A 23831-nucleotide genomic window follows, 5' to 3' on the forward strand; every position below is an offset into this window, starting at 1 on the left:
ACTCTACCAGGTACTTGGGTACATCACCCAAGCTCAATTCCCTCTTTCTCTCCAGAGCCTCAGGGGGCCTTAAGCCTATCATTTCTGACATCTTGAGGAAAAAAAAACTCCTTCATCCCACCTCTTCCCCCTTTAACACCCCCATACTAGCAGTTAAGAAACCTAATGGTAACTATCACCTGGTTCAAGACCCCAGACGCATTATTTCTGCACTGACCCCCCTCCATCCTGTGGTGGCTAACCAACCCTTACACTCTTCTTCCCACTATCCCCTCAGGAACCTCCCATCTCTCGGTCCTAGATGTTTTTTGTTTGTCTTTAAACATACCAGAAGAGAGCATCAGATTCCATTATAGATGATTGTGGGCCACCATGTGGTTGCTGGGAATTGAACTCAGGACCTCTGGGAGAGCAATCAGTGCTCTTAACCACTGAGCCATCTCTCCAGTCCCTCAGTCCTAGATCTTAAGGATGTATTTTTCTCTATCCCTCTTGACACCCAGTCACAGAACATATTTGCCTTTACCTGGGCAGATCCTGACACCCACTTTTCTACCCAGCTTACCTGGACTGTTCTACCTCAGGGATTCCGGGACAGCCCACATGTATTTGGCCAGGCCCTGGCTTCTGACTTACTCTCTTTATCTCTCCCTAAATCTAAGATTGTACTTTACATAGATGATGTCCTCTGTAGCTCCTGTCTAGAGATTAGCCAAGCTCATGCCTCTCTCTACTCTTCTATATTTCCTTTCCAGTCGAGGCTACAGGGTCTCACCTTCTAAAGTCCAACTGTCTACTCCTCAGGTCACCTATTTGGGATTAACAATTACCCCAACCCTCAAGGCCTTAGATAGAATCTGATTCAGTCTCTAACTGTTCCTTCTACAAAAGAAGAGATTTTATCACTCCCAGGAAGGGCAGCTTTTTATGTTCCTGGGTTCCTTCCTTTCCCCTCCTTTCTCACCCATTATATGAAGCAGCGTTAGGCCCCACCTCTTCTCAAACCTGTTACCAAGCCCTTTCAGAGGCTCCAACAGGCTCTCCTTAAGGCCCCAGCCTTACATCTCCCTGACCTGGCTCATCCTTTTTCTCTCTATGTAGCTGAAGAGGAGGGATTTGCCCTTGGAGTCTTAGGTCACCAACTGGGACCTTCTTTTGCACCTGTGGTATGCTTGTCAAAAAAAACTAGATGTAACCATCCAGGAAATTGAGAAGAGCAGAGGGGTCAGAAGTATCTATCACCTTGTATTCATACCTTAGCGGCCACTGAGTCAAAAAACTAACCTTAGGGTCGCTTATAACTGTCCTCTCTTCTTATAACCTGTCACAGCTCCTAACTTACAAAGGCTTGCAGACTCTCCCTCCCTCCAGGGTTCTTTCTCTTCAGGTAGTGCTAATAGAAGACTCCACACTCACCTTCCAATCATGCCCCCCTCTTCATATTTCCAATCTTCTTCCCCGACCTAATATTAACCACTCCTTATCTCACTCTGGCACTGAGACTTTAGAGGAACTTCCACCTCATCCTGCACACATACAGGAGGGCACACTGCCTCTGGCCATCTATACCTGGTACACAGATGGAAGCTCCTTTCTATATGAAGGGACTAGAAAAGCTGGCTATGCCATAGTGTCAGACGCCGAGGTGAGGTGGTGGAGGCACAGGCCCTTCCTGCTCACACCACCAATCAATAGGCTGAACTAATAGCCCTTACTTGTGCCTTTCAACTGGTGCAGGGACAATCCCTCGACATCTACACAGATTCCAAATATGCTTTCCATATCCTCCTGTCCCACGCTGCTATCTGGAAGGAGCGTGGGTTACTTACCACAAAAGGAGGATCAGTAACTAGTGCCAACCACATTTTGGCCATGCTAAAGGTCTCCCATCTCCCCACAGCTGTTGGGATCATCCGCTGCAGATCCCACCAGACCAGACGGATGACTCTCTTGTCTCTAAGGGAAACAACCGAGCTGATGAGGCAGCTAGAGCTGAGGCCCTTGGGGGCCTGGACTCATCTCACCCTCCTCAGGACATCCTTATACTGCAACCCACATTCCCACCTTCTCCGCAACACTCGCCAAACTCTGTCCTATCTTCACCAACTCTCATCCTAACAGCCAGCCAAGTGTTGTCTTCTTTTGTCGAGACCCACCTACAGCCTACTCCAGAGGACATTTTTTTTTTTTAATTTTGGTTTTTAGAGACAGGGTTTCTCTGTAGAGCCCTGGCTGTCCTGGAACTCACTCTGTAGACCAGGCTGGCCTCCAACTTAGAAATCCACCTGCCTCTGCCTCCCAGAGTGCTGGGATTACAGGTGTACCCCACCACTGCCCGGCTTCCAGAGGACTTAAAATCTGAGTTTCTTAAAATCTATCACTGCTTCTTGCAAAATCTGTCAGATGTCAGACTCCAACTCGAGGTATCGTAGCACCCCTTTTCTTACCCATCAGGCTTGGGGTTCCCTTCCTGGAACTGACTAGCAACTGGATTTTACCCACATGCCCACTGTTAGACGTGCCAAGTACTTCCTGGCCTTGATGGATACCTTCTCAAGGTGGGTAAAGGCATTTCCCACAACTAACCACAGGGCTCAAACAGTCTCTGATCTCCTCCTCCCAGAGATCATCTCCTGGTTTGGTGTCCCAGCCTCCCTCCAGTCAGACAATGGTCCTGAATTTACTTCCCAGATTTCTCAAATCCTATCTAAAGCCCTAGACATCCCCTGGCATTTCCTCATTCCCTACCACCCTCAATCTTCAGGTAAGGTGGAAAGAACCAATCGCTCTTTAAAAACCACTCTTGCTAAGCTGTCAGGGGAACTTCACCATGATTGGGTAAAACTCCTACCTCTGGCTCTTTTCAGGCTATGAGCTCTCCCGGGGTGACCTCTCCTCATCTCTTTGAACTCACAGATGGACATCTGGTCCTAATTCCTGGTCTTTCACGTAAATGCTCTCCCCTCTCAGACCATCTACTCAGCCCATTGCTTTGCCACCTCTGTTCTCTCCTATGGGACCTTTGCTGACCACCATCTACCACAGTCACAAACTGTCTCCTGTCCACTGTCAACATTGGAGACCAAGTCCTCTTATCCCCTCCAGATCGTCGGCCCTCACCCCTCTCTCCCAAATGGCAGGGCCATTTTAAGGTGATTCTCATGACCCCTACAGCTGGTAAACTTTAGGGACTCTCTCATTGGGTCCACCTGTCTCACCTCAACCCTTCATCCCTCCACCTAAAAATGACTCTTCTTCATACATGTCGACCCTAACAGGACCGTGCTCTGTTAAGCTCCAGAGGATGTCGAGACCACCCACCTTGTCCCCAATCCCAGAAAATGAGACTCCACTCTGGCAGCCAAGCTCTACCTCACTGGATTAAACATGGGTTTCTGTCTTCCCCTTGCTGTTCGTTTCCATCGCAGCCCTTACGTCTGGAGATTCGAGGTTCAAGAAGTCCGCACAGATAACAGTCTTTCCAAATAGGGTCAGGAAACTGCTCCATAGCTGGATGCCAGGAATCGATCCAAATCGCTATCATCCCTGTATCTGTTATCCCATCTAAATATCATGATCTCTACACTTGCTTTCTCTTTGACCAGACAAAAGATTATTGTAGAAAATGGCCAGATGACTATGGTGGCTGCCCCATTGGTCTTGTCGGATACATATGCTAGGATCACAACCTATTTATTTTGGCTTTTCAAGAGCGGGTTTCCTCTGTGTAGCTGTGGCTGTCCTGGAACTCCAGAGGCAGAGGCAGTGCTGAGGCAGTGCTGGAATGAAAGGTGTGCTACCACCTCCTGGCTGGTAGATAAATATCTTATTTCTAACAAGCGCTGGCGGGTGCTGGCACACAGGGCAGGGAGCACACTTTGAGGAGTAGGGAGCAGAAGAGGCAAGGAGCTTTCAAATGAGGCAGATGGGGCCCCTTTTCTAGCCTAACTCGGCTCTAACCCTGTGATCTTGGTAGGTCACTTAAAATAATGTCATTTCCTTGACTGGAAAGTGGTTATTGGGCAAGATCAACTTGACACTTGAAACCTGGAGCCCTGGGTCTGACTTGATTGCATATTGGAACCTCCTAGGACACTTTAAAAACAAACTTGATTTAATTGGTCTGGAGTACTATGTACAAGAATTTTGAAAAAGCATTTGGGGAGTAGTAGTCTGACACCATGCGTTCCAAATTCCAACGTCTATAGGAACTACAGATTGCTTGGTTCCACCGTTTCTGACTCAGAAGGCCTGGAACGGAGCATTTCTTTTTAAAAAAAAAATTTATTTAAAAATTATGTATGCACACGCATAAGTGTTTATGTGTGCATGCGTGCACATGTGTGTGTGTGTGTGTGTGTGTGTGTGTGAGCTGTGTTGTCAGAAGTGAGCATCAGACCCACTGGCGCTAGAGTCACTGGCAGTTGGGCGTTGCCTTGATGTAGCTAGCGACTGGGAACTGAACTTGGTTCCTCTCCAGGCAGTATGTGCTCTTAGCCAATCAGCCAGCTCTCTAGAACCTAGAAAGCAAGCATTTCTACAAGCTCACGGGCAGTTCTACAGCTTCCCTTCCGTACTGCATAGCTCCGGGATATTGATGACTGACTGACCTACAGTAGAAAGAGAATCTTAGTTTGCCTAGTATAGCATACCACCTGACTTAGGAATGCTGCTGTGCCAGCCCACATGCACCTGTTAGGGTTCAGGTAGTAAGAACCCCGAGGGAAGGACGACGGGGACAGTTGTTTATATCCCTAGCTTGAAATCCTTTCCTTGGGGGAAAGAGCCTTGTCCAGAAAACTCTGAGCCCAGAACAAGAAGCATGTGCTATTAAAAGTCACAAGGCCTTTGGCGCCACACAAGGAATTTTAACCTTGAGAATTGCCCGGTTCCTCTTTCCGTCGCTGGCCTCCTGTCCCTGCCCAGGCGAAGGTGAAAGGGAGTCCAGCTGGGTTGGGGACTGAGGAAGCTAAGATACCGTTGCGTTCCCTTTCAAGTAAGTGTGAGGTGCGCACCTCTGTGATGCACACCTAGGAGCCTCCGGTCGGCCCGAAGCCACCATTAATCCCTGCTTTGTTGTTTAAGGTACGGGAGGCACGGTGTGACGCTTTCGCAACGGTCTGGGTTTCTCAACCCACTTTTCTCCGCTATCAGCAAGCGGTTCTCTCCCCCCCACCCCGGCCCCCGCGGCAAAGAGGAAGGAGGCTTGCTAGACAAAGCCAGCAGTCGCACAGACAGCAGGTGCACCACCCAAGGCGGTGTGCAGGGCGCCTGAGTCCTTTTGGACTTTAGAAACAACCCAGAGTGAGGGTTAACCGAGCGCGGGGGGAGGGGCGCGGGGCGGGGGAAGGGACAAGGATGGGGAAAGCGAGGCAGGTGGCCCAAGAATTAGGCAAGACTCCAAAAGCCATACCCTCTCCCCTGCAGAGGCAAAAGGAGGGAGGGTCCAGCCCACGCCGCCGGCCACATCAGAGCACCAAGAGAACACCAAGTCTTTATTACCGGAATTCCTATGAAACAGCTCCAAGGGGGGGGGGGGGAGAAACCACACACTGGAGGGAAAAAATAACAAAGTGACACACACACACACACACACACACAACCGAGTGCCTTGGAGGAGGGAGGGCCCAGACACGTGTGGAGCTCAGTTTAGCTTCCCGGGGCTCCAGGAGATGGGGGAGCTGTCTTTCTTTCCCGGGGTCACAGACCTGGCTCGGAGCCAACGTGATCCCCACCCCCCACCCGCACCCGGACTGGCTGCGCACGCTTCCAGACGTGGTCCCTCTCCGCGTGCACCGCTCTTGCGAGCCCGGGGAAGCTCGACTGACCCGCAGGAGTTGAGGCGTTTGCGGTCCCATTCCCACCGGGCTCCCGTTTTCTGCCAGTCCTTAGCAGCCCCACCACCCAAGCATCGGATCCCATTCTCAACCAGGACCCCCCCCCCCGCACCCGTCCAGGTTTCCCAGATCTCTCTAAATGGTCAGCGCGTGCCTGGGTCATGGGACGAGTGGGACACGGATGTGGCCTCCGTCCTGCGGCAGTGGTTGGTGCCCGTTCCTTAAATCCCTTCTGGTTCTCCACCTGAGGTACCCGGCAAGTTCTTGTTCTAGGTGCTTGCCGCCCCACTCCCCTGCCCCAGGCTGGCAGCCTCTGCAACGTGCACTTCAGCCTGAACCTTTTCATGTGGGGTCACCGAAACTCCAGCGTCTTACAAAACAGCAGGACTGGTCCAGTCGCTGAGGTACTCCACTGTGATGTAAATTTAGAACCAATTTCTGTGTTCGGCCAAACTAAAGACCCTGCCTAAACTGAATCCTCCAGCTCCGGGGTCACCCTCCCCATCCCTGCTGGGTCCAGTGAAGGCTGCTGAAGGTGACAGCCAGCCCTTAATAGAAGCAGCCCTATAAGCTAGACCCGAAGAGACCAAAGTGTCCAGAGTTCCGTGCAGGGTTGGAGCCAAGAGTCAGCAGTCCCTGGCAAGGTTGAGGTGCAGGAGACCTCTGGGGGGGGGGAGGCCACAGGGGGTTGGGGGAGGGTATAGATCAGCCCCACTGTGGCAGGTCAGGAGAGATAGGAAAGAAGCAGAACTCTCTTCAGGCCCAAAGAGCCTCCACGTGGGTCATTTTGCCAGTTCCTAAACTGCAACCTTGGGGTTTTCTTTTTCTTCTCTTTTGTTGTTTTCTTTCTTTCTTTCTTTCTTTCTTTCTTTCTTTCTTTCTTTCTTTCTTTCTTTCTTTCTTTCTTTCTTTCTTTCTTTCTTTCTTTCTTTCTTTCTTTTTTGGAAAGGAGAGGTGGTTCCTGCATTTCTTCTCATTCCCTATAGAGGAGTCAGACCACCAATGGGGTTGTGACTGGCTGGCTGCTGTCTCAAAGGCTCCAGGCCCCTCCTCCAATCACAAGCAGCTCTGAAAAGTTCTAAGTCCTGTGGAAAGCGGCAGTGGCTGGGCTGGGCTGTGGCTGGAGAAGCCTGAGCCTTGTGTACAAGCACCGTCGTCGTCCGTCTGGGCCGCAGCCGGAGGGCGCTGGCGCTGCTCTCTCGCTGCCCCCACCCCGTCGGAGCATCTCTGGCAAGGTGATGCTGCCGGCGCCTGGGGAGCAGAGAGAATGTGAAGTTTTCATCAGCGGAGCTCCTTGGTTCACACCCACACCCCCCACAGACACCCCCACCCCCACAGACACCCCACACCCCCACACCCCGCCATTGGCTCCTGGAGAGTGTGGGGAACCTCCTCCTTCTGCCCGAGGTTCTACATCAACTCTGCTTTGGATCACACTCAGCTGCAGGGACCTCAGCAGCTAGCCGTGGAGTGGGAGCCTGGAGTGGAAAGGGAGCCTTTGCATGGGGAGGCCTCACAGATGGGAGACCACCCCACCCATCTGGGTCCTCGGTAGCCTCAAGGAGCTACACTAAGTCAGAGGACTTGAAGGGGCAGGAAAGGAATTCCAGGCTAGAATTCGGTGAGCCTCAGACATCAGACTGAGTTCTTATGACTTTTGCTCAGAAGACTCATGGGGAAAAAAAAGCACAGAAGTGGTGTTTGGCGGCCAGGGGGGTGGTGGCACACTTAATCCCAACACTCGGGAGGCAGAGGCATGTTGATCTCTGTGAGTTCAAGGCCAGCCTGATCTACAGAGCTAGCTCCAGGACAACCAGAGCCACACAAAGAAACACTGTCTAGAAAAATACCAAAAAGGCAGGGGTAAGGGTTAGTAAAAGGATTACCAGGTAGGGCAATGGAGACAGGGGTGAGAATCTGTCAAGACAGAAGGGAAAAGCTGGGAAGAAGAAAGCAGGGAGGAGAGATGGGCTTGCAGTAAGCTGACAGGACAGATAGACACACTGTAAAGACCAGAGAGGGCCGCAGGGACCCAATGGATCTGGAAGAGCAGCTCTCGTGAAAGAGAAAAGCTGGGCCCTTTGAGAGGGAAGGGAGAAGGCTGAAGAGAGTCAGAGGCAGAGCAACGAATAAGGCATTGATCCAGTCCCTTTCTGGAGGCTGTCAGTCTGCAGCAGATACAGGACAATCTGGTTTGAGGGGGAACAGGCTGGAAGCTCAAAAGTAACCAGCACGTTCTAAGATGAGGTGGCTTCAGGAGGAACACCTTTTCCCTGGGGACCAGTGGGATGGGAGATGGGGCGGGGGGGGGGGTTCCCTGGCTGCCCTTGCTGGGGTGCAGCTCTGTGGATGAGGAAATCCAGGGGAGCACAGAAGAGAGCTAAAGAAAGAAAAGTGTGGAGCAGGACACGATGGGGGAGGGCGGCGCCTGCATTTGCTGACCACGCCCTCTGTCACCTGGGTTATATCACAACTACCATAGGAAGAACATCTGTTCCTCCACAGCTCAAGCCTAAAAGATGTTGAGCGCTGGGGGCCGGCAGCAGCTGGGCAGGTGAAGCAGGTGGACGGGCAGGCAGCTTCTCACTGGGATGAGGCGCCGGGAGAGGCGCAGGCACAACGCCTTGTTTCTGCAGGAGATGCTGGCATTCCCTAGCCATCCTCCAGATGAGTTTACCGAGGAGACAAGGAGACTGGAGGAGAGGCAGCCCAGCCCTGAGGCTCCAGACAGAAGCAGCCATTCCAGGGACTATCTCCCGACCTCCAGCAGATTCCCTGACCATCCAGCCTAGGCAGGGAACTGAACACAGTTCTGCAACCACAGTGTGTCTTACGTTCTCCTCGTAATATTCACTGTGTGTCCTGGAAAAGTCTTGTCGGTGGGGGCTGCAAACTATTCAAGGTCAAAAACTGATTTGGTTTTCTGTTCAGGGCACCTGTCAAAGGCAGGTGTGATTGTTGTCTGTCAAATAAATGAATAACCAAATTCTTAAAAGTACAAAAGCCAGGTGTGACACAGCAAGTTTGTGAGCCCAGTACTTGGGAAGTGGAGACAGGAGGGTCTGAAGTTCAAAGCCAGTCTCATTTGTGTAACCAGTGCAAAGGTAGTGGGGTTACGTAAGACTATAATACACACACCTACATACACACACACACACACACACACACTGGCTTTTCAGGGAGAAACCATGTGCCCTGCCACAAGAGAAATAAGCAAGGGTCACTGTTACTTGGTGTTCCAGCCCAGCCCCCCTGGATCCTTGGAGGACACATGATGGGTGACGGGCCTTTGGGCCTTTGCCCGAGCTGCCCCTGGAAGCGGTGGTCCCAAGCCTTACCTCTTACTGTCCTTCCCGTAGGGCCGCTTCCACCTTAGGCACCTCCTGCCTCCTTCCCCGGAAGTCTTCCTCTGAAAGGCAAAGGGAAAGGCCTCATCTTCCACCCTGCAGGCCCTCATGTGGGCCCGTCCCCAGGCCGGGCAGGGCAGCTGCCTCACCTCTGTCCCTCTGCTTGAGCCATGACACCCCAAGCAGCAGTATGTGGGTACGGTAAGAGAGGCAAAGGGTGCTGGCCTGGCTCTACCACTGAGCTCTGAGGCCTTGGTCAAGTCTTACCCTGGTCTGGGTTTGTTTTTTTAATCTATCAAATAGGATAGGGGTGGTGGACCATTCAGAAGATCCCCATGGCCCTCTAGTCTTTGTATCTGGTGTCTCCTGACACTTTAAGAGCCTAATGTTTAAGGTTCACCCACAGTTGGCCTAGAGAGATCTTTTGGCCCCTTATGACCTTTGGAAAGGACTGGATTAAAAAGTTCAAGGCCTTTAGACTGAAGCTTTCTTTCTTTTTCCCTTCTTTCTTTTCTTTTTTTACTTTTATTTCTTCTGGTTTTTCAAGACAAGGTTTTTCTATGTGTCCCTGGCTGTCCTGGAACTTGCTCTGTAGACCAGGCCGGCCTTGAAATCACAGAGATCTGTCTGCCTCTGCCTCTGCCTCTGCCTCTGCCTCTGCCTCTGCCTCTGCCTCTGCCTCTGCCTCTGCCTCTGCCTCTGCCTCTGCCTCTGCCTCTGCCTCCCAAGCGCTGGGATTAAAGGCATGCACCACTGCTGCATACCAGACTGAACCTTTCTAAATTATGGTTGTCCGTGTATGAGGCCTGCCAGTCTATCCCTCATTCCCTAGAGACCATTCTCCAGGCACAGTGCCTGCCACCCTGGGTGGCATTGTGTGCACCTCATGGCAAGGGACCACATTCCTGTGGGCCACCTGCCTGCTGACCCCTGACAAGTTCCTCAGACTGAATGTTCCCTTGCTGAAGAGTAAACACCCAGGACCTCCTCTTGAAGGGTCACCCATCCCAAGCAGCTGGGAGCTCAGTGTTCTCTGCCCTGCCTCACCATAAGCATGGCCCTCCACGTCATCCAGAAGGTTGGCTGTGGACGCAGCAGCCCCCAGCCTGCCGGGCTGTTCAGGAAAACTCTCCCAGAGATGAATGAATGGGTGTCGTCACAGCTTGTTCAGTCTTGCCCGTGCTGTGCTGTGTCCTGCTAACCCACCAACCTCAGAGGTTTCTGCTATCCGTCTTGTCCCCAAACTGCATAAGGATGCCCTTCCAGACCCCCTCACTCTGCTCCCATCAATACTGACAGGGAGAGTGACTACCCCCACCCCCATCCCGTTCTCCTTGGGCCCTGTTGGATAAGCACAGATAAGAACTTTGGTATGAAGGCAGGGAAACATCTTTTCATTTAAAAAGCCAGAAGTGGAAAAAAGCAGGCTTCTGGAGACGCAGCTGCAGGGACCCATGAACCCGTTCAACTAGCAAAATTAGGGGAAGACTCCGTGTTTTCAATGGGAGGATGATGTTTTTCTCCCAAAATACAGATGACTCAAGGCCAAAAGTGGAGAAGGCACAGGAAGGACAGTGTCCCGGGGAAAGGAACACAGGAGATGATGACGGGGTTTCCTGGTTCACAGAGGAGGGGCGGCCCCAGAGCCACATCCCACTCCCGAGAAAGGTTCCGCAGGGGTCTCCATCACTGCTGCCTGCGCTCCCCTCCCCAGCCCACCCAGGGCCAAGCAGAAGGATACGACTGAAGCTTCGGTAAATGTTTCTTCTTGGACTTCCTCATTTTGGTCTTCTCAGAGAAGGCTCGGGCGAGTTCAAACAGCTTCCTGCGCGTGGCTGGGGCAGAGAGACTCGTGAGCCCTTCATGCTCCAGAAAGCCGGAGCATCAGATGGCTTCCCTCCAGGTCTGGGGACAGCCAGGGCAGCACCAGGCCCCTTGGGTGGGGACTGGGAAGAGGAAAGTGACAGGGATTGCAGACACCAGTGCCACCTAGGGAGCAAGTGCGCCATCCCAGGTCGGCCTCCGGGGGCAGCACAGGCCACCACTAGTCAAGTACACAGCAGCAGGCCTCCGGAACGAGCAAGCCAGGTCCGGGCACTCCTTCCCTAAGGGGCGGACAACCGCGGCTCCTGGCTTGCTCTCCCGCGCTGGCTGCCACGGCCTTCCCGCCCCTCCCCAGCCACCTCCACAGTTGGTCCTAGGATTTCCATGAGTCATCGGAAATTTTCCCTGAAATAAAAACCTTGAAAGGATCCAGCCTCATTCCCACTGGTGATGGGTCTATGAGACTGAAAAAGGAAAGGATGACAAAAAAAAAAAAAAAAAAAAAAAAAAAAAAAGCGGGCATTGGGACGAGGTTCTCCTGTCCCAAAATGTCTGCCATTCCCACAGAAAGCAGACTCAGCCAGTGACTCCTGCCTCGGCCAAGCCCTCACGCCCCAGAGAATGTGAACACTGACACACATTATTTTCCTACAGACAGCTGGCTCAAGAGGATTTAAACTTAATTTGTCTCCAGACTCAGCTGCGGAATAAAGTAAGGCAGGAAGGCTGAGGAGCTAGCCTGTGATTAAAATGTCACCCGAGTTCGCCAAGAGTCAATAATAGCATTAAAAATCTTCAGGGGAGGGGGCGCTCCCTCCCTCTCATGAGGCCACAGGGCCTGCCCCCAGAAAGCTGGGACAAGGGGGTGGGGGACAAGGAGGGGACAAGGAACAGGACTCACATTTCCCCATGTGTTTCAACTTGTCCCTGAATAAGGCATCTTCTGACACAGTGGGGTTGGTATCACTGGTTCCTGGAAGAAAGAGACACCTGCTGAGGGGCTAGGTCCGTTGGGTCTCTGAGGTCCCACTAAGAAAGAGGGTAAGCAACTGGCTAAGGTCCTAGGGAAGTCGGTTGGAGGGTCGCCCTCCATGTTTCTGTCTGTTCTTTTATTACAGAAAAGGTGCAGGCTTCTTCCTAACCATCGGAGTTTCCGGCAAGTTGCAAGAGTACTTGCAAGGTGCATTTTCCTCTTCGGAGAAAACGAGGGTGGTCTTAAGATCTGCTGCACGTGTGAGAAATCGCTGGTCTTGGGTTCTAGCTTCCCTAGCAGTCCCATAGCCTCAAAGTCATGATGGTGGTTTGAAATGAGCTGGTTGGGGGAGATCTACAACATGGAAATCCCCTCAGACTGCCTATCAGCCTTCTCCTGCACCCAGAGCAGAATGTTACCCCTTCACCGGCACCGTCGTGACCCTCTGTGCATCCTAACTCTGATGAACTGAAGCAGAAAGGACAGGTGGTCAAGAATGCCTCGCAGACGCTGAACAGGAATGAGAACAGGGCTCAGCCGTGGGGTGGAGTCAGGACGCAGTGAGCCGCCCTGTGTGTGAGCACGTGCGTGGGTGTCTGGAGGTGGGGGTGGGGGCGGCCTTCATCTGCCATCCTGCAACTTGGCTCATTCCGAGTCACCTTGCCTGCTAACTTCCCTTTCAGTCACTCTGATCCAGCTCGGCAGCTCCAGGGTCCCTCGTTAATTTGGGATCAAGGACAAGAAGCTCTGAGAAAATTCCCAGCTGAACATCTGGCGAAGCCTAAGCTCCTGGCCGCTCACTTTTGAATCAGTTCTATGGGATTTTCTTTCTCTGAGCTGGGATTATTAGTGGGGCACCTTACCCTTCTGTTCCTGCCTTCCCGGATCAGCTGTGGGATGGAGGGTCTGCTCCTGGGGAAAAGCTGCCGAGCCTTTTAAAATATGGACATGGGGGTGACGGCAGAAGCTGATCCAGGATCCAGGGTCCAGGAGCCAAGGATGGACACAGAGGCTCTGTTCACGCTCCCAACCTCAGCCCTGCTACAGTCTAATCCTAGCAATACAGTCACTCACCCTCTGGCCTGTCAGCCCCAGTGCTGCTGGCACTGGAGGGAAGTCACAGGTAGTCTGAAATAAGTTGGGGAGGCAGTCAGGAGAGGGACTGTAAACCCCGCTTCTCTGGCCCTCTTTTTTTTTTTAATGAATTTTAAGATTTATTTGTTTATACTTATGAGTATTCTATCTGCATCTGTGCCTGCATGACAGAAGAGGGCACCTGATCCCCGTTATAGATGGTTGTGAGCCAACATGTGTGTGCTAGGAAATAACCTCAGGACATCTGGAAACGCAACCACCGCTCTTAACCGTTGAGCCATCTCTCCAGCCATCCCTGGCAGTTCTTGTTGAACCATCGTGCTCTCCATGCTCAGAATTTCTCTCCTCCGCCCCCCAGCAGTGCGTGTCTCAGGGCAGGCAGCCCTCAGCCACTTAAGTGAATGCGCCTTCCCGGATTAACCTTGCTCTCGCTGTGGGCTGGATACAGTCAACATGTATGTCTTGCCTTTGCCGGCGTACTAATTAGGCATTAAGCCTCATTAAGCCAAACCTCACAAGAATCTATGGCCTTCCCACTCTCTGTTGCTATCAAGAGATATTACATGATTCGGTTGGTGTGTCCTCTGGTAGTCCAAGATCCAGAAATAGTTGGAAGGTCAGCCAGCCTGTGGTAGGTAACCTGCCGCTCCCAAGACAGCAAGAACCCAGGACCACTCAGTGAAGGGGATATCTCACTCCACAGTGAAGGGGCTATCTCACTCCACAGGAGGCCTCCCTTCTTGCTGGCTGAGGGGCCCTGGATCCCACCCTTGGTCTGTTTCCTCATCCTACCCCTAAGTTCTTAATACTGAAGATAAAGTTGGAGTGTGGGACCACTGAGCCCCTCAGACTCTCTGTCAGGACAGAAAGCTTACCTGGGACAGAGGAGGGAAAGCCACCGTCATTTCCAACAGCCACATTGCTGGATTTGGATTTCTGGGATTCATATTTCAATCGGTCTGGAAAAGGAGACAGATTCTATCAGGGAAGTGAGCTCCAGGGTGCCTGGGGACACACTGAAGGCTGCAGAAGGGTGAATCCCTAGAAGTGGATTCATGAATACACACACACACACACACACACTCACACACACACACACACTCACACACACACTCATACACACACACACACTCACACACACTCACTCACACACACACCACACACACTCACACACACACACACCACACACACTCTCACACACTCACACACACACTCACACACACTCACACACACACACTCACACACATAAACACACACACACACACTTGAAGAACTTGTGACACTAGAAACAACTACCTGATAAGCATTTGCAATGCTGTAATGTCGGAAAGCAGCAGCTTCCGAGACTCCAGACCTATCTGATTGTGTTATTTTGGGGTCTTGCTATGGAGCCCCGGATCTCTTGGAGCTCATGTTCTCCTTCCTCCATGTCCTCAGCGCTGGGTTGGCAGGTATCAGCTGCACGCACAGCCAAGCCTCTCTCTTTTTTGTTTGTTTTGTTATGTTTTTTCTTTTCTTTTTTAAAAAGATTTATTTATACGTAAGTACACTGTAGCTGTCTTCAGACACCACAGAAGAGGGCTTCAGACTCATTACAGATGGTTGTGAGCCACCATGTGGTTGCTGGACTGGGATTTGAACTCAGGGCTTCCAGAGAGCAGTCAGTGCTCTTAACCGCTGAGCCATCTCTCCCAACCCTTGTTCTGTTTTTCTACGCAAGGTTTCTCTGTATAGCCCTGGCTGTCCTGGAACTCTATCTGTAGTCCAGGCTGGCCTCTACCTCCTGAGTGCTGGGTTTAAAGGTGTGAACACCCACTGTCTGGCTCTAGCCACATGTGATTTTTATCCTGCCTGTGGGCCTGCTTCCTCCAGCCCAACATGCCAGCAGCACAACTTGCTCCCTTCTTTCCCAACACCTCAGACTCCCTCCCATCCCTCTTCCTTCCCTTCCTCCCTTCCTCCCTCCTTCCCATCCCTCCTCCCTCCCTCCTTCCCTCTGTGACCTTTACAAGACCACCTCCTCAGCCCTGTCTCCAAACCCTACCTCAAAAGGAAAGCAGCAGGGCGGCCCATCCAAAGATCACGCAAATATCCTTTTCTAACCTCCTCCGTTCAGTAAGCCTCCTATTCTGGCACCTATGAAGCTTGTTCCCAGGGCTCAAGACATGGTGCCCCTGCCTTGTAGCTAGAGGTGGGTGGGAAAGGCAGCATTCCCCTCCCCCACCCCCCTGTGGCCCAAGCCTAGGCTAATGCTGAGCTCTAACAGAGATGCAAGGCAGAGGAGAAGACCACACCCTTCTTCCTCTGGGTTCTCTGGTGTTCCCAGGCCCCACTGAAACCTGGAGCTCTGCATGACCCAGGGAGGGCCAAGCTTAAGCAGGTTAGAAAGTGTCTGGCTTGCTGGCATCCAGGACAACGCCTCCCGAGGCCTGAGGCTCCTGCCCGTGTCATTCTCTTCTTGCATGGTGAGGCTAGGCGCCCACCTCTCTCCAGCGCGAGGAGGAAGTCCCGGTTCCTCTGCAGCTCCTTCATGAATTCCTCATTTTGCAGGAAGAGGGCGACTCTCTCATCCTCCAGGTACTGTTTCCAGCGGCCGTCCTGGTCGCAGGCCATGGGCCCTGGCGCCGGAGGGGGGCCTCCCTCTCCACTCATGGGCTTGGAGCCCCCGGGGTGACCCTGAGGAAGAGGGAGCATACACATCATCTACTCAAATCCATGTACAGCTATACGTGCAGGTGTGCTCTCCCAGAATCCTCCGGCCCCGCCGTGTAGTCCCCCCCTCCCAGTGGGACCCAGCCACTAGCCAGAAGTCACTGGATAGCTCAGAACTGCCCATGCAGCAGAAGCAGGAAGGACATCAAAAGGACTTCTCCTCCCAACCTAGGGCCACCTCATTCCTTCTTCTGGAACCTGAATCATCCTGAAAATCAATTTGCAAACAGCTCAACCACCCATGCATGGCCTCCCAGTCTCACACTTTGCTCTGCACCAGTTGCATGCCCCACCAGCAGGGGAACCTTCTGAAAGAAGCTTCTACGGAGAGGGAAGCAGCAACCCCACCATGAGCTACCCCATTTCCCTCCCTCCAGCCTGAGGTGATGGCTGCAGCCAGCGAGCCAGGCCAGACCTGAGGCGAGGCTGTGGGTCCCACCTTTCTTTCCTTACAAATTCTAATCCACAGAAGCAGCCCAGCCTGAGCTTGAAAACCAAGATGTAAAACTCGCTGGCACAGGCCATGACATAGCCCAGGAGAGATGCTGGACAGGCAGGTAGGTAGGCCAGGCGTGGAGGTCTGAGGGCAGCCTCTTACCTGAACGCTGTCCATCTGCTGGGGCAGGATCCGGAGGAAGTCATCTGGGAGGTTGCCCAGCAGGGGTGGGTTCCAGTTTCTGTAGCGCCTCTGGCTTGCAGGTTGTCCGGAGCCCAGGACATCAATCCTGGGGGATGGGACATAAGGAGAGCAGGGAGTAGTCAGGCTGAGCCATAGCTCTGTTGGCCCATCACAGGCCCTTGGGCAAATGGAGACCTTACTCAGAGTGTCCAGTGCCCACACTGCCTTCAGAACAAAGGTACAGGCATGCATTCTGCTGGTTGAGGGAAAGGGCGGACCAAGAAGGAAGGCAGCCAGGCCAGGAGCAGTGGGGATCTCTCTCTCTCTCTCTCTCTCTCTCTCTCTCTCTCTCTCTCTCTCTCTCTCTCTCTCTCTCCTCTCTGGGGCTTTCCTTAGTCAGATCTGCTTTCCCCAGCTTTGGCCTCGGGCTTAGGCCACGTTTCTGTCACTCAGTGTCCCTGCTGCAAATGTCAGTGTTGTGGATTTACATACAGACTTTATGAATGTTCCCTACAGACTGGGGACGAGGGGTAGGGTCAGACACTTCTGTGCTATGTCCCTAGCTGGCATAATGCTGAACTGTTGTTAAATAATAGATAACACCCCCACCCCCCAACAGCAGGCAGGTAGCTTGCCAACAGTCCCAGCTGCCCTTGTTTGTTGAGGAAAGGAGCCCCCCAAGATTCCGGGACAAATAAGCAGATCTGAGTTCCCATCCTGGCTCAACTACAGTCACCAAGGAGTAGGGAGCATTGAGGAGTCCCTGGTACTTTGTTACAAAATCTAGACCTTGCTGAAGTTCTGCTCAGATACTGGGACACACACACACACACACACACACACACACACACACACACCTCCGTGTGAAGTGCTGTTTGAATTGATGGAGGCCAGAGTTAGGTTCTAGTTTCTAAGAGGTTAAATGGGGCCTCTCTTCCCAGACAAAGTGTGCCTGTGCCAAGCAGCCAGGACAGGAGAGGAAGAAGGGAAGGGCCTGGCCGCCCTGACCCCAGGCTCTATCCCAAGTCCGGGCCTGAAGGAAGCCTGGAGCTGGGCCAGGAGCTCCAGGACTCCTCAGCAGCCTGCTGCGTGGCAACCGCAGGACACGTGTCCTGCTGAATCAGGGAAATGACACATGGTGAAGGCAGGCGGCTGGGGGTGGTGGGGGCCATGCTGGGCTCAGCCTGGCTTTGATTTGGCCTCCAGCTCCAGGAATCCCTCCGCCCCCTCACTGGAGGGGAGCTTTTCCGTCTGCCGCTAACTTGTGGAAATAACTTCCTTTCCTTTTCTATTTTGGGCTGGTGGCCCGGTGGGTATGAGGGGAGGGCTGAGGGGAGGGCGGGGGCAGCAGCAGACGGATAACCAGCTGCTAAGTGCTAGGGGGAGCTCAGCTCGCAGCCAGAGACACACAGGGATAATATCCAGAGAGGCGCCTGCAGGGGAACCCAAGGCTAGATCACCAAACTGCTCTGCTACTTATGTCCCTGCCCCAAGTTCTGCTTCCCTCCCAAGGCCCATCTGTCAATCCCACAGACACCACTTCCAGCCATAATGGAAGAAGGCTTGTCTAGGCTTCGTTTGGGGCAAGGTAAGCATCCCAACTCAGTTATATCTGGAAGCCACCCAGGATGGCTGCCCAGGGAAAGCCCAAACTCTGACCAAGACCCTTCTAGCTTTGTATTTCTAGGATGCCCACAGGGTGAGGGCTGACATGGGGAGAATTCCTTTTCTTCCAGAGTTTCCCCCAGGCTGCTGGGCACGGGTCCTGGAAAGTCCACCAGTCATCCTCCTCCAAGCCCTGGGGTGAAGTCATCCTCAGCAGCAGGGGGCCAGCCCAGCACAGACAGTCCAGCAACTCCATTATGGTTAGAAAGGAATGGGAGAAATGAGCTGTTGAGGTAAAACAATTTCCACACAAAAACAGCAGGCGGCCTGTGGAGGGGCCTCAGGCAGATGAAGGGAAGAGCTCATGGGGGAGGGGTATGGAGACTGAGGCCAAGAGGATCTTCAGGCGCTGAGCCCCTGGAATCCTTAGACTAGAATTTCAAGCTGAAGTAGGTGATGACCTCACGCTTACCCCACAGGATCTTAGGATCTTGGACCACCTGGCTGGGAAGGATTTCAGACATGTGCCTTTCCCAGAGTGCATTTTAGTGGAGTCTTGACGTGCAGTTCACGTGGGCCAAACCCTGTCACAGGTCACATAGCAGCAGCATTCAGGCAAAACCGAGGCAAAGGATCCTAGCATTCCAGGTTTGTTTCTCTGGGATGGATGGCCCTGCCTCTTTGAACCCAGCAGGACAGTACCTGAACTCTGAAACTCTGTCCTGTCACCACGCTCATCCGAGAGACATAGTGATGAAAAGGGACCAGACCACTAGCCCCTCTCAAATCTAACCCTCAGCAGCCAAAGATTTTTAGAATACCAGTCTGCCAGCGCACTGCCGTGATGTAGTCTCTGTAGTTGCAGGGTAAGGAGTGCGCTCTTTGGGAGCTCCTCAGAGCCCCTGTGACTAACCTCTGTTCCTCTCCATTCACTCTGATGAACTAACTATACATACGTGCAGGAGCTCCTCGAGATGGCCCCCTCTCCCTGCTTTTCCTGTGCATATACCATTTCCTGTCCTCAGTTTCATTAAAGTAAGGAGGTGTAGCTATCAGGCCATTGCTTGGGCAGCAGCTTCTGGGCCCCTGTGTTTGTGGTTCCCCTAAATTCTGATCTACAGGAGAGGGGGCTAGAGGACAAGCCACACACACACACACACACACTGTAATTGAAAATATTTAAGTACTTTGGACTAAATATTATAGTTTGGTCCTCAATGTCCCCCACAGGTGTGTATGGTTGAACCCCTGGTCTCCGCTACAGCACTGCTTTGGGAAGTTATGGCACTCTTAACGGGCGGGATCTACGTCACTAGGGGCAGGCCTGGAAGGTTGACCTGCCTCTGGCTCTAGACCAGCTCTCTCTGCTTCCTGATGTACGGTGATGTAAAAGACCCGAGGCCCTGCCCTCTACTCTGCCACACCTTTCTGGCCATAATGAACGAAAAATCCCCCTCATACCATGAGCCAAAAAAGCCTTTCCTCAATCAAGTCCTTGCCTTCGGGTATTTTATCACAGCAACATAAATGAAATAGAGGATTGTACTGGCTGGTTTTGTGTGTCAACTTGACACAGGCTGGAGTTATCACAGAGAAAGGAGCTTCAGTTGGGGAAGCGCCTCCATGAGATATAGCTGTGGGGCATTTTCTCAATTAGTGATCAAGGGGGGAGGGCCCCTTAAGGGTGGTGCCATCTCTGGGCTGGTAGTCTTGGGTTCTATAAGAAAGCAAGCTGAGCAAGCCAGGGGAAGCAAGCCAATATGGAACATCTCCCCATAGCTTCTGCACCAGCTCCTGCTTCCTGACCTGCTTGAGTTCCAGTCCTGACTTCTTTTAGTGATGAACAGCAGTGTGGAAGTGTAAGCTGAATAAACCCTTTCCTTCCCAACTTGCTTCTTGGTCATGATGTAGGAACAGAAACCCTGACTAAGCCAAAGATTAAAACAGCAACGACACAGAAGTCAAGCTTGGTGGTGGCTTTAATCCCGGCAGTCAGGAGGCAGAGGCAGATGGATCTTTGTGAGTTCTGGGCCAGCCTGGTCTACTTAGCTAGTTCTAGGACAGGCAAGGCTGTACAAAGAAACCTTGTCTGAGTGGGGGGTGGGGGGGTAGGGGAGTCAAAGGAAAATCGTTTAGCTCTGATCTCAGTAAGCTGCCACGGGTGTGACCTCTCTGGCAGTCTCACCAAAGCCTCTAACTCCCACTCCCCAGCCTGCATCTCCTGGACCTGGAAGTCAGTGGAGGGACCTCCATCCCACCCAGCTAACTGTCCAGCCTCTCAGCTCCCTAAGCTACAGTCTGATTCCTCATCAGGGAGGAGAGGACATAGCTATGAAAACCCAGTCAGATGACCTGGGTTCACACCCCAGCCTTGACCATGGGGACAGCAGTAACCCTCTGAGGCTCAGCTTTGTCGGCTATGAACTGGGTGACTGTACTGCATACCACTTAAAGTCGCCGAGTAAAGGACCATGGCCGTAAAGGACCATGGCCGTCTCTGGCATTTGAAGGGTGCTGGGCAAGTGGCAGCTGCTCTTACTGGCTCTCTAGGTTCCCCACTGTCACTGTTCTGGGGCTCTTATGATGTCTAGATGGGGACTGGTGAGATGACTCAGAGGTTAAGGGCACTGACTGTTCTTCCAAAGGTCCTGAGTTCAAATCCCAGCAACCACATGGTGGCTCACAACCATCCGTAATGAAATCTGATACCCTCTTCTGGTGTGTCTAAAGACAGCTACAGCATACTTACATATAATAAATAAATAAATAAATAAATAAATAAATATCCCTAGAATTGGGGGGATCACTGTAGCAGGCCCCCCTTGTATCATTTCCTCTCACCACGCATGTCATCTAACAAACAGCAGCTCCAGGACAAAGCAACCACAGCTAGGCGTCTGCCAAACGTGGAATCCAGAAAGCAAGCACTGTGTGCATATGACAGACCCCACCGGCGCTAGCTTCATCTTACAACGGACCCCACCGGTGCTAGCTTCATCTTAAGCTTCCAAATAACAAGAGTTTCAAAGCTGAGACAAGTCTCTGGGGTCCTTGCTGTCCACTCTCCTGTCTCCAGTCATCAAACTAATCCCAAAAAAGACACATCTTCACATTGCTTAAAAATCCTCTCAACATCACTAGCTCAGGGGTGACAGTCATCCCACTGGTGACTGACTGATGGCTACCTGGGGGTGCTGGGTTGGGAGGGATTCTGAGGTTCATCTCCCTTCAGTAGGAGACAGCATAGTGATTAATTACTAATGTGTCCGGGGGCAGGGAAGGGTCAGTACAATATTTCATGAGCTCATCTTCCTACCCTGCCTCTCCCTTGATTACACATTCCAAGAACCCGGAGGCTGTACCATATTTAATTAACTGTATCTCATAGGCATATGCTGCTACGGCCAACGTTTTACGTGGGTTCCAAACTCATGGGTCCTCATGTTTGCTCTGCAGGCACTTTAGAGACAGACATCTTTCTAGCCTTTCTCTTTATTTTTAGGGTCATTTTGCATTGAACCTGGAACTTACTGACTGGCTAAATCAGCCAGGGATCTGCCTGTCTCTGCAACTCCAGCTATTGTTGCTACAGATGTAGCATGCTGTGCCTAGTTTTTCATGTCATGTACAGGGCTAGGAATTCAAGCCCAGGCCCCCATGCTTGTGCAACAAGCTCTCTGCCTACTGAGAGCCATTTCCCCGGTCCCACAGCGTTGAAGTTTTGAAAGTTCTCTCAGGTGTCCTGTGAGAATGTCCCTTGCCACAAGTACAAGTCTGCAGTTAGTAGAATAATGTCTGGAGGGGGCGGTCAATTTCCCACTGCAGTTTATACAACCCCAACTCCTCTCTCCGTCTCTACCCACTGCCCTCTGAGACAAAAAATGGCCTCTCACCGGGGAGGTGGAGTTGGAGGAGCCGCCAGGTAAGGCCTGTCGAATACGTGCATGTGGTACGCTGGCGGTGAGTACACAGGCGGGGGCTCTTCCTCAGAGCTCTCGGGCTCCAGACTCCTTTCCAGGATCTAAGTCAGAGACAACAAAGAGTCATAGTAACAATTATTAGTTTGGGATTTTAATAACCCACCCTTGAACCTCAGTGGCATTCGGATGAAACCGAGTATGCACGAGAACGTGTCCTAAGGAGTTTTGCACATTGCGGCTGGGAGCTCTGGCGATGCCAGCCTTATGTATTAACTCTAAGACGTGGCTACCAGGACCCCTCAGTTATACTTAGCAGACAGGACAACGCACTGCCTCAAAGGATTGCTCATGGCAGCTGTGTCTACCCAAGCAGTGCTCCAGAGCAGCAAAACAAACCCAGGGTGGATGAGAGAGACGGCAAGGGTTGGCAGGGATGGGAGGAGGTGCCGGGACTCTGGGGCCTGTGGAAGAGGTTTAGGGATCTGGGTACCTCTCACGTGGTGTGTACACACTATGAAACCTCCCTGGACTACACACCTGAGACCCGGGCCCTCTCTACTCTTCTCTGACGAGGACATCACCCACACCCACCTTCGGCTCACTTCCCCATCTCTTAACCCCAGTCTGGCAAGTGAAGGCCCATTTTATGGATGAGAGAATTAAGGCCTGAGTGTGTTTAATTTGTTTTGTGGTACCTGGAATTGATCGCAGAGTCTCACACACATATATGCAAGAGCTCTACCACTGAGGTACAGGCCAGTTCTTTTTACTTTTATTCTGAAAAGTAAGTTGCCCTGGCTGGCCTTGAACCTGTCTCATTACTTCTCTTGGGAAGATGTGAGGGAGAGAGAACACCAATGACGGGATCTCACCCAAAGTAGGAGCCCCCCAACAGTTGATCGCCAAAAGGCCCAGCCCAGCATGAGTAACAACCCCCTGAAAGCTCCTCAGAGCCCCTGAGTTAGCTAACCTCTTGAATACCCCAGCATCTCTCAAAAATCTGCAGCTGGAGCAAAAATGCATACCGTTGGGAGGTGGCTCTAGGAGAGAGGGAGGGGCTAAGATCCCAGGTGACCCTCTAATGCCCCTCCCTGCCTTCCATGAGGGAACAGGCCCAAGCTTGCTGAAGAGCTGGCATAGGAAGTCAGAGCTGTTCTAAGATGGTAACAGCCGTGTCACAGCTCAAAGGACCGCAGGACATACTACTTCTGATCCTCCTGCCCTGTCTGCTGAGAATCAGATAACAGGCCCTGCGAGGCTGAGGTCTGGTTAAGTAACATGGCAAAACCACTCACTGGCTCTAGATTGGAATCTTCAACATGGACCGTGGGCTTCACAGTCACGCCCTTCCCTCAGGCAGCCTGCTAAGTAAGATGCTGGAGTGAACAACCCAGTTTCCTCCTGTCCCTCTGGGCCCTTTTCTCTTCACTGAGAAAGCAGGGCAGGGAAAGGTCAAAGATAGGGTGAAGCCAAATTCCTGTGATCTGGTGTGTATGAATCTGCCCCCAAGAGGCATCTGGGCAGATCCCCGGCACACACCTCAACCCACCCCTCCCCCACAGCTTTGTTCCCACTTTCTCAGAGACCAAAGAACCTGGGAAGGGCTCAGAGGCCCTGACTGACTCAGACCCTAAGTCCCCAGCCCCACTTGAACCCTGGGTTTGTGGAAGACACCCTTAAAGCTGTGTCTCTGCTTTCTACCAGGCTAGATTCCATGGATATATCTGCCCCTAGCCCAGCTGCGCTCAGAACGAGGAGGCTGCAGAGGCTCTCTGGCGGTGAGCACACACACACACACACACACACACACACACACACACACACACACACTGCAAAGCTCTGCACGCCAGCCTGACCCAAGGAGGCTCCCGCCCTGGAATGCGTGTTCTTTCCTGTGAG

The 23831-nt window shown here is 52.4% G+C and overlaps 1 protein-coding gene across 3 annotated transcripts in view; it reads right to left on the bottom strand.

The window, feature by feature from the left end:
• Positions 1-5476: 5476 nt before the first annotated feature.
• The window catches only part of Cuedc1 (CUE domain containing 1), a 92838-nt gene continuing 74483 nt past the window's right edge, over positions 5477-23831 (bottom strand). For all 3 annotated transcript variants that reach the window (XM_052196195.1, XM_052196194.1, XM_052196196.1), the window contains exons 3-11: positions 21906-22033; positions 16387-16513; positions 15560-15752; positions 13952-14035; positions 11910-11981; positions 10926-11019; positions 10232-10290; positions 9176-9246; positions 5477-7088 (exon numbers count right to left, since the gene is read on the bottom strand). In XM_052196195.1, coding sequence (XP_052052155.1) covers positions 9179-9246; positions 10232-10290; positions 10926-11019; positions 11910-11981; positions 13952-14035; positions 15560-15752; positions 16387-16513; positions 21906-22033 — 825 coding nt within the window. In that variant the 3' untranslated portion in view covers positions 5477-7088; positions 9176-9178. The remainder of the gene's footprint in view (positions 7089-9175; positions 9247-10231; positions 10291-10925; positions 11020-11909; positions 11982-13951; positions 14036-15559; positions 15753-16386; positions 16514-21905; positions 22034-23831) is intronic.

Source organism: Apodemus sylvaticus, chromosome 10 (genome assembly GCF_947179515.1).
Source record: "Apodemus sylvaticus chromosome 10, mApoSyl1.1, whole genome shotgun sequence".
Taxonomy (NCBI): Eukaryota; Metazoa; Chordata; class Mammalia; order Rodentia; family Muridae; genus Apodemus; species Apodemus sylvaticus.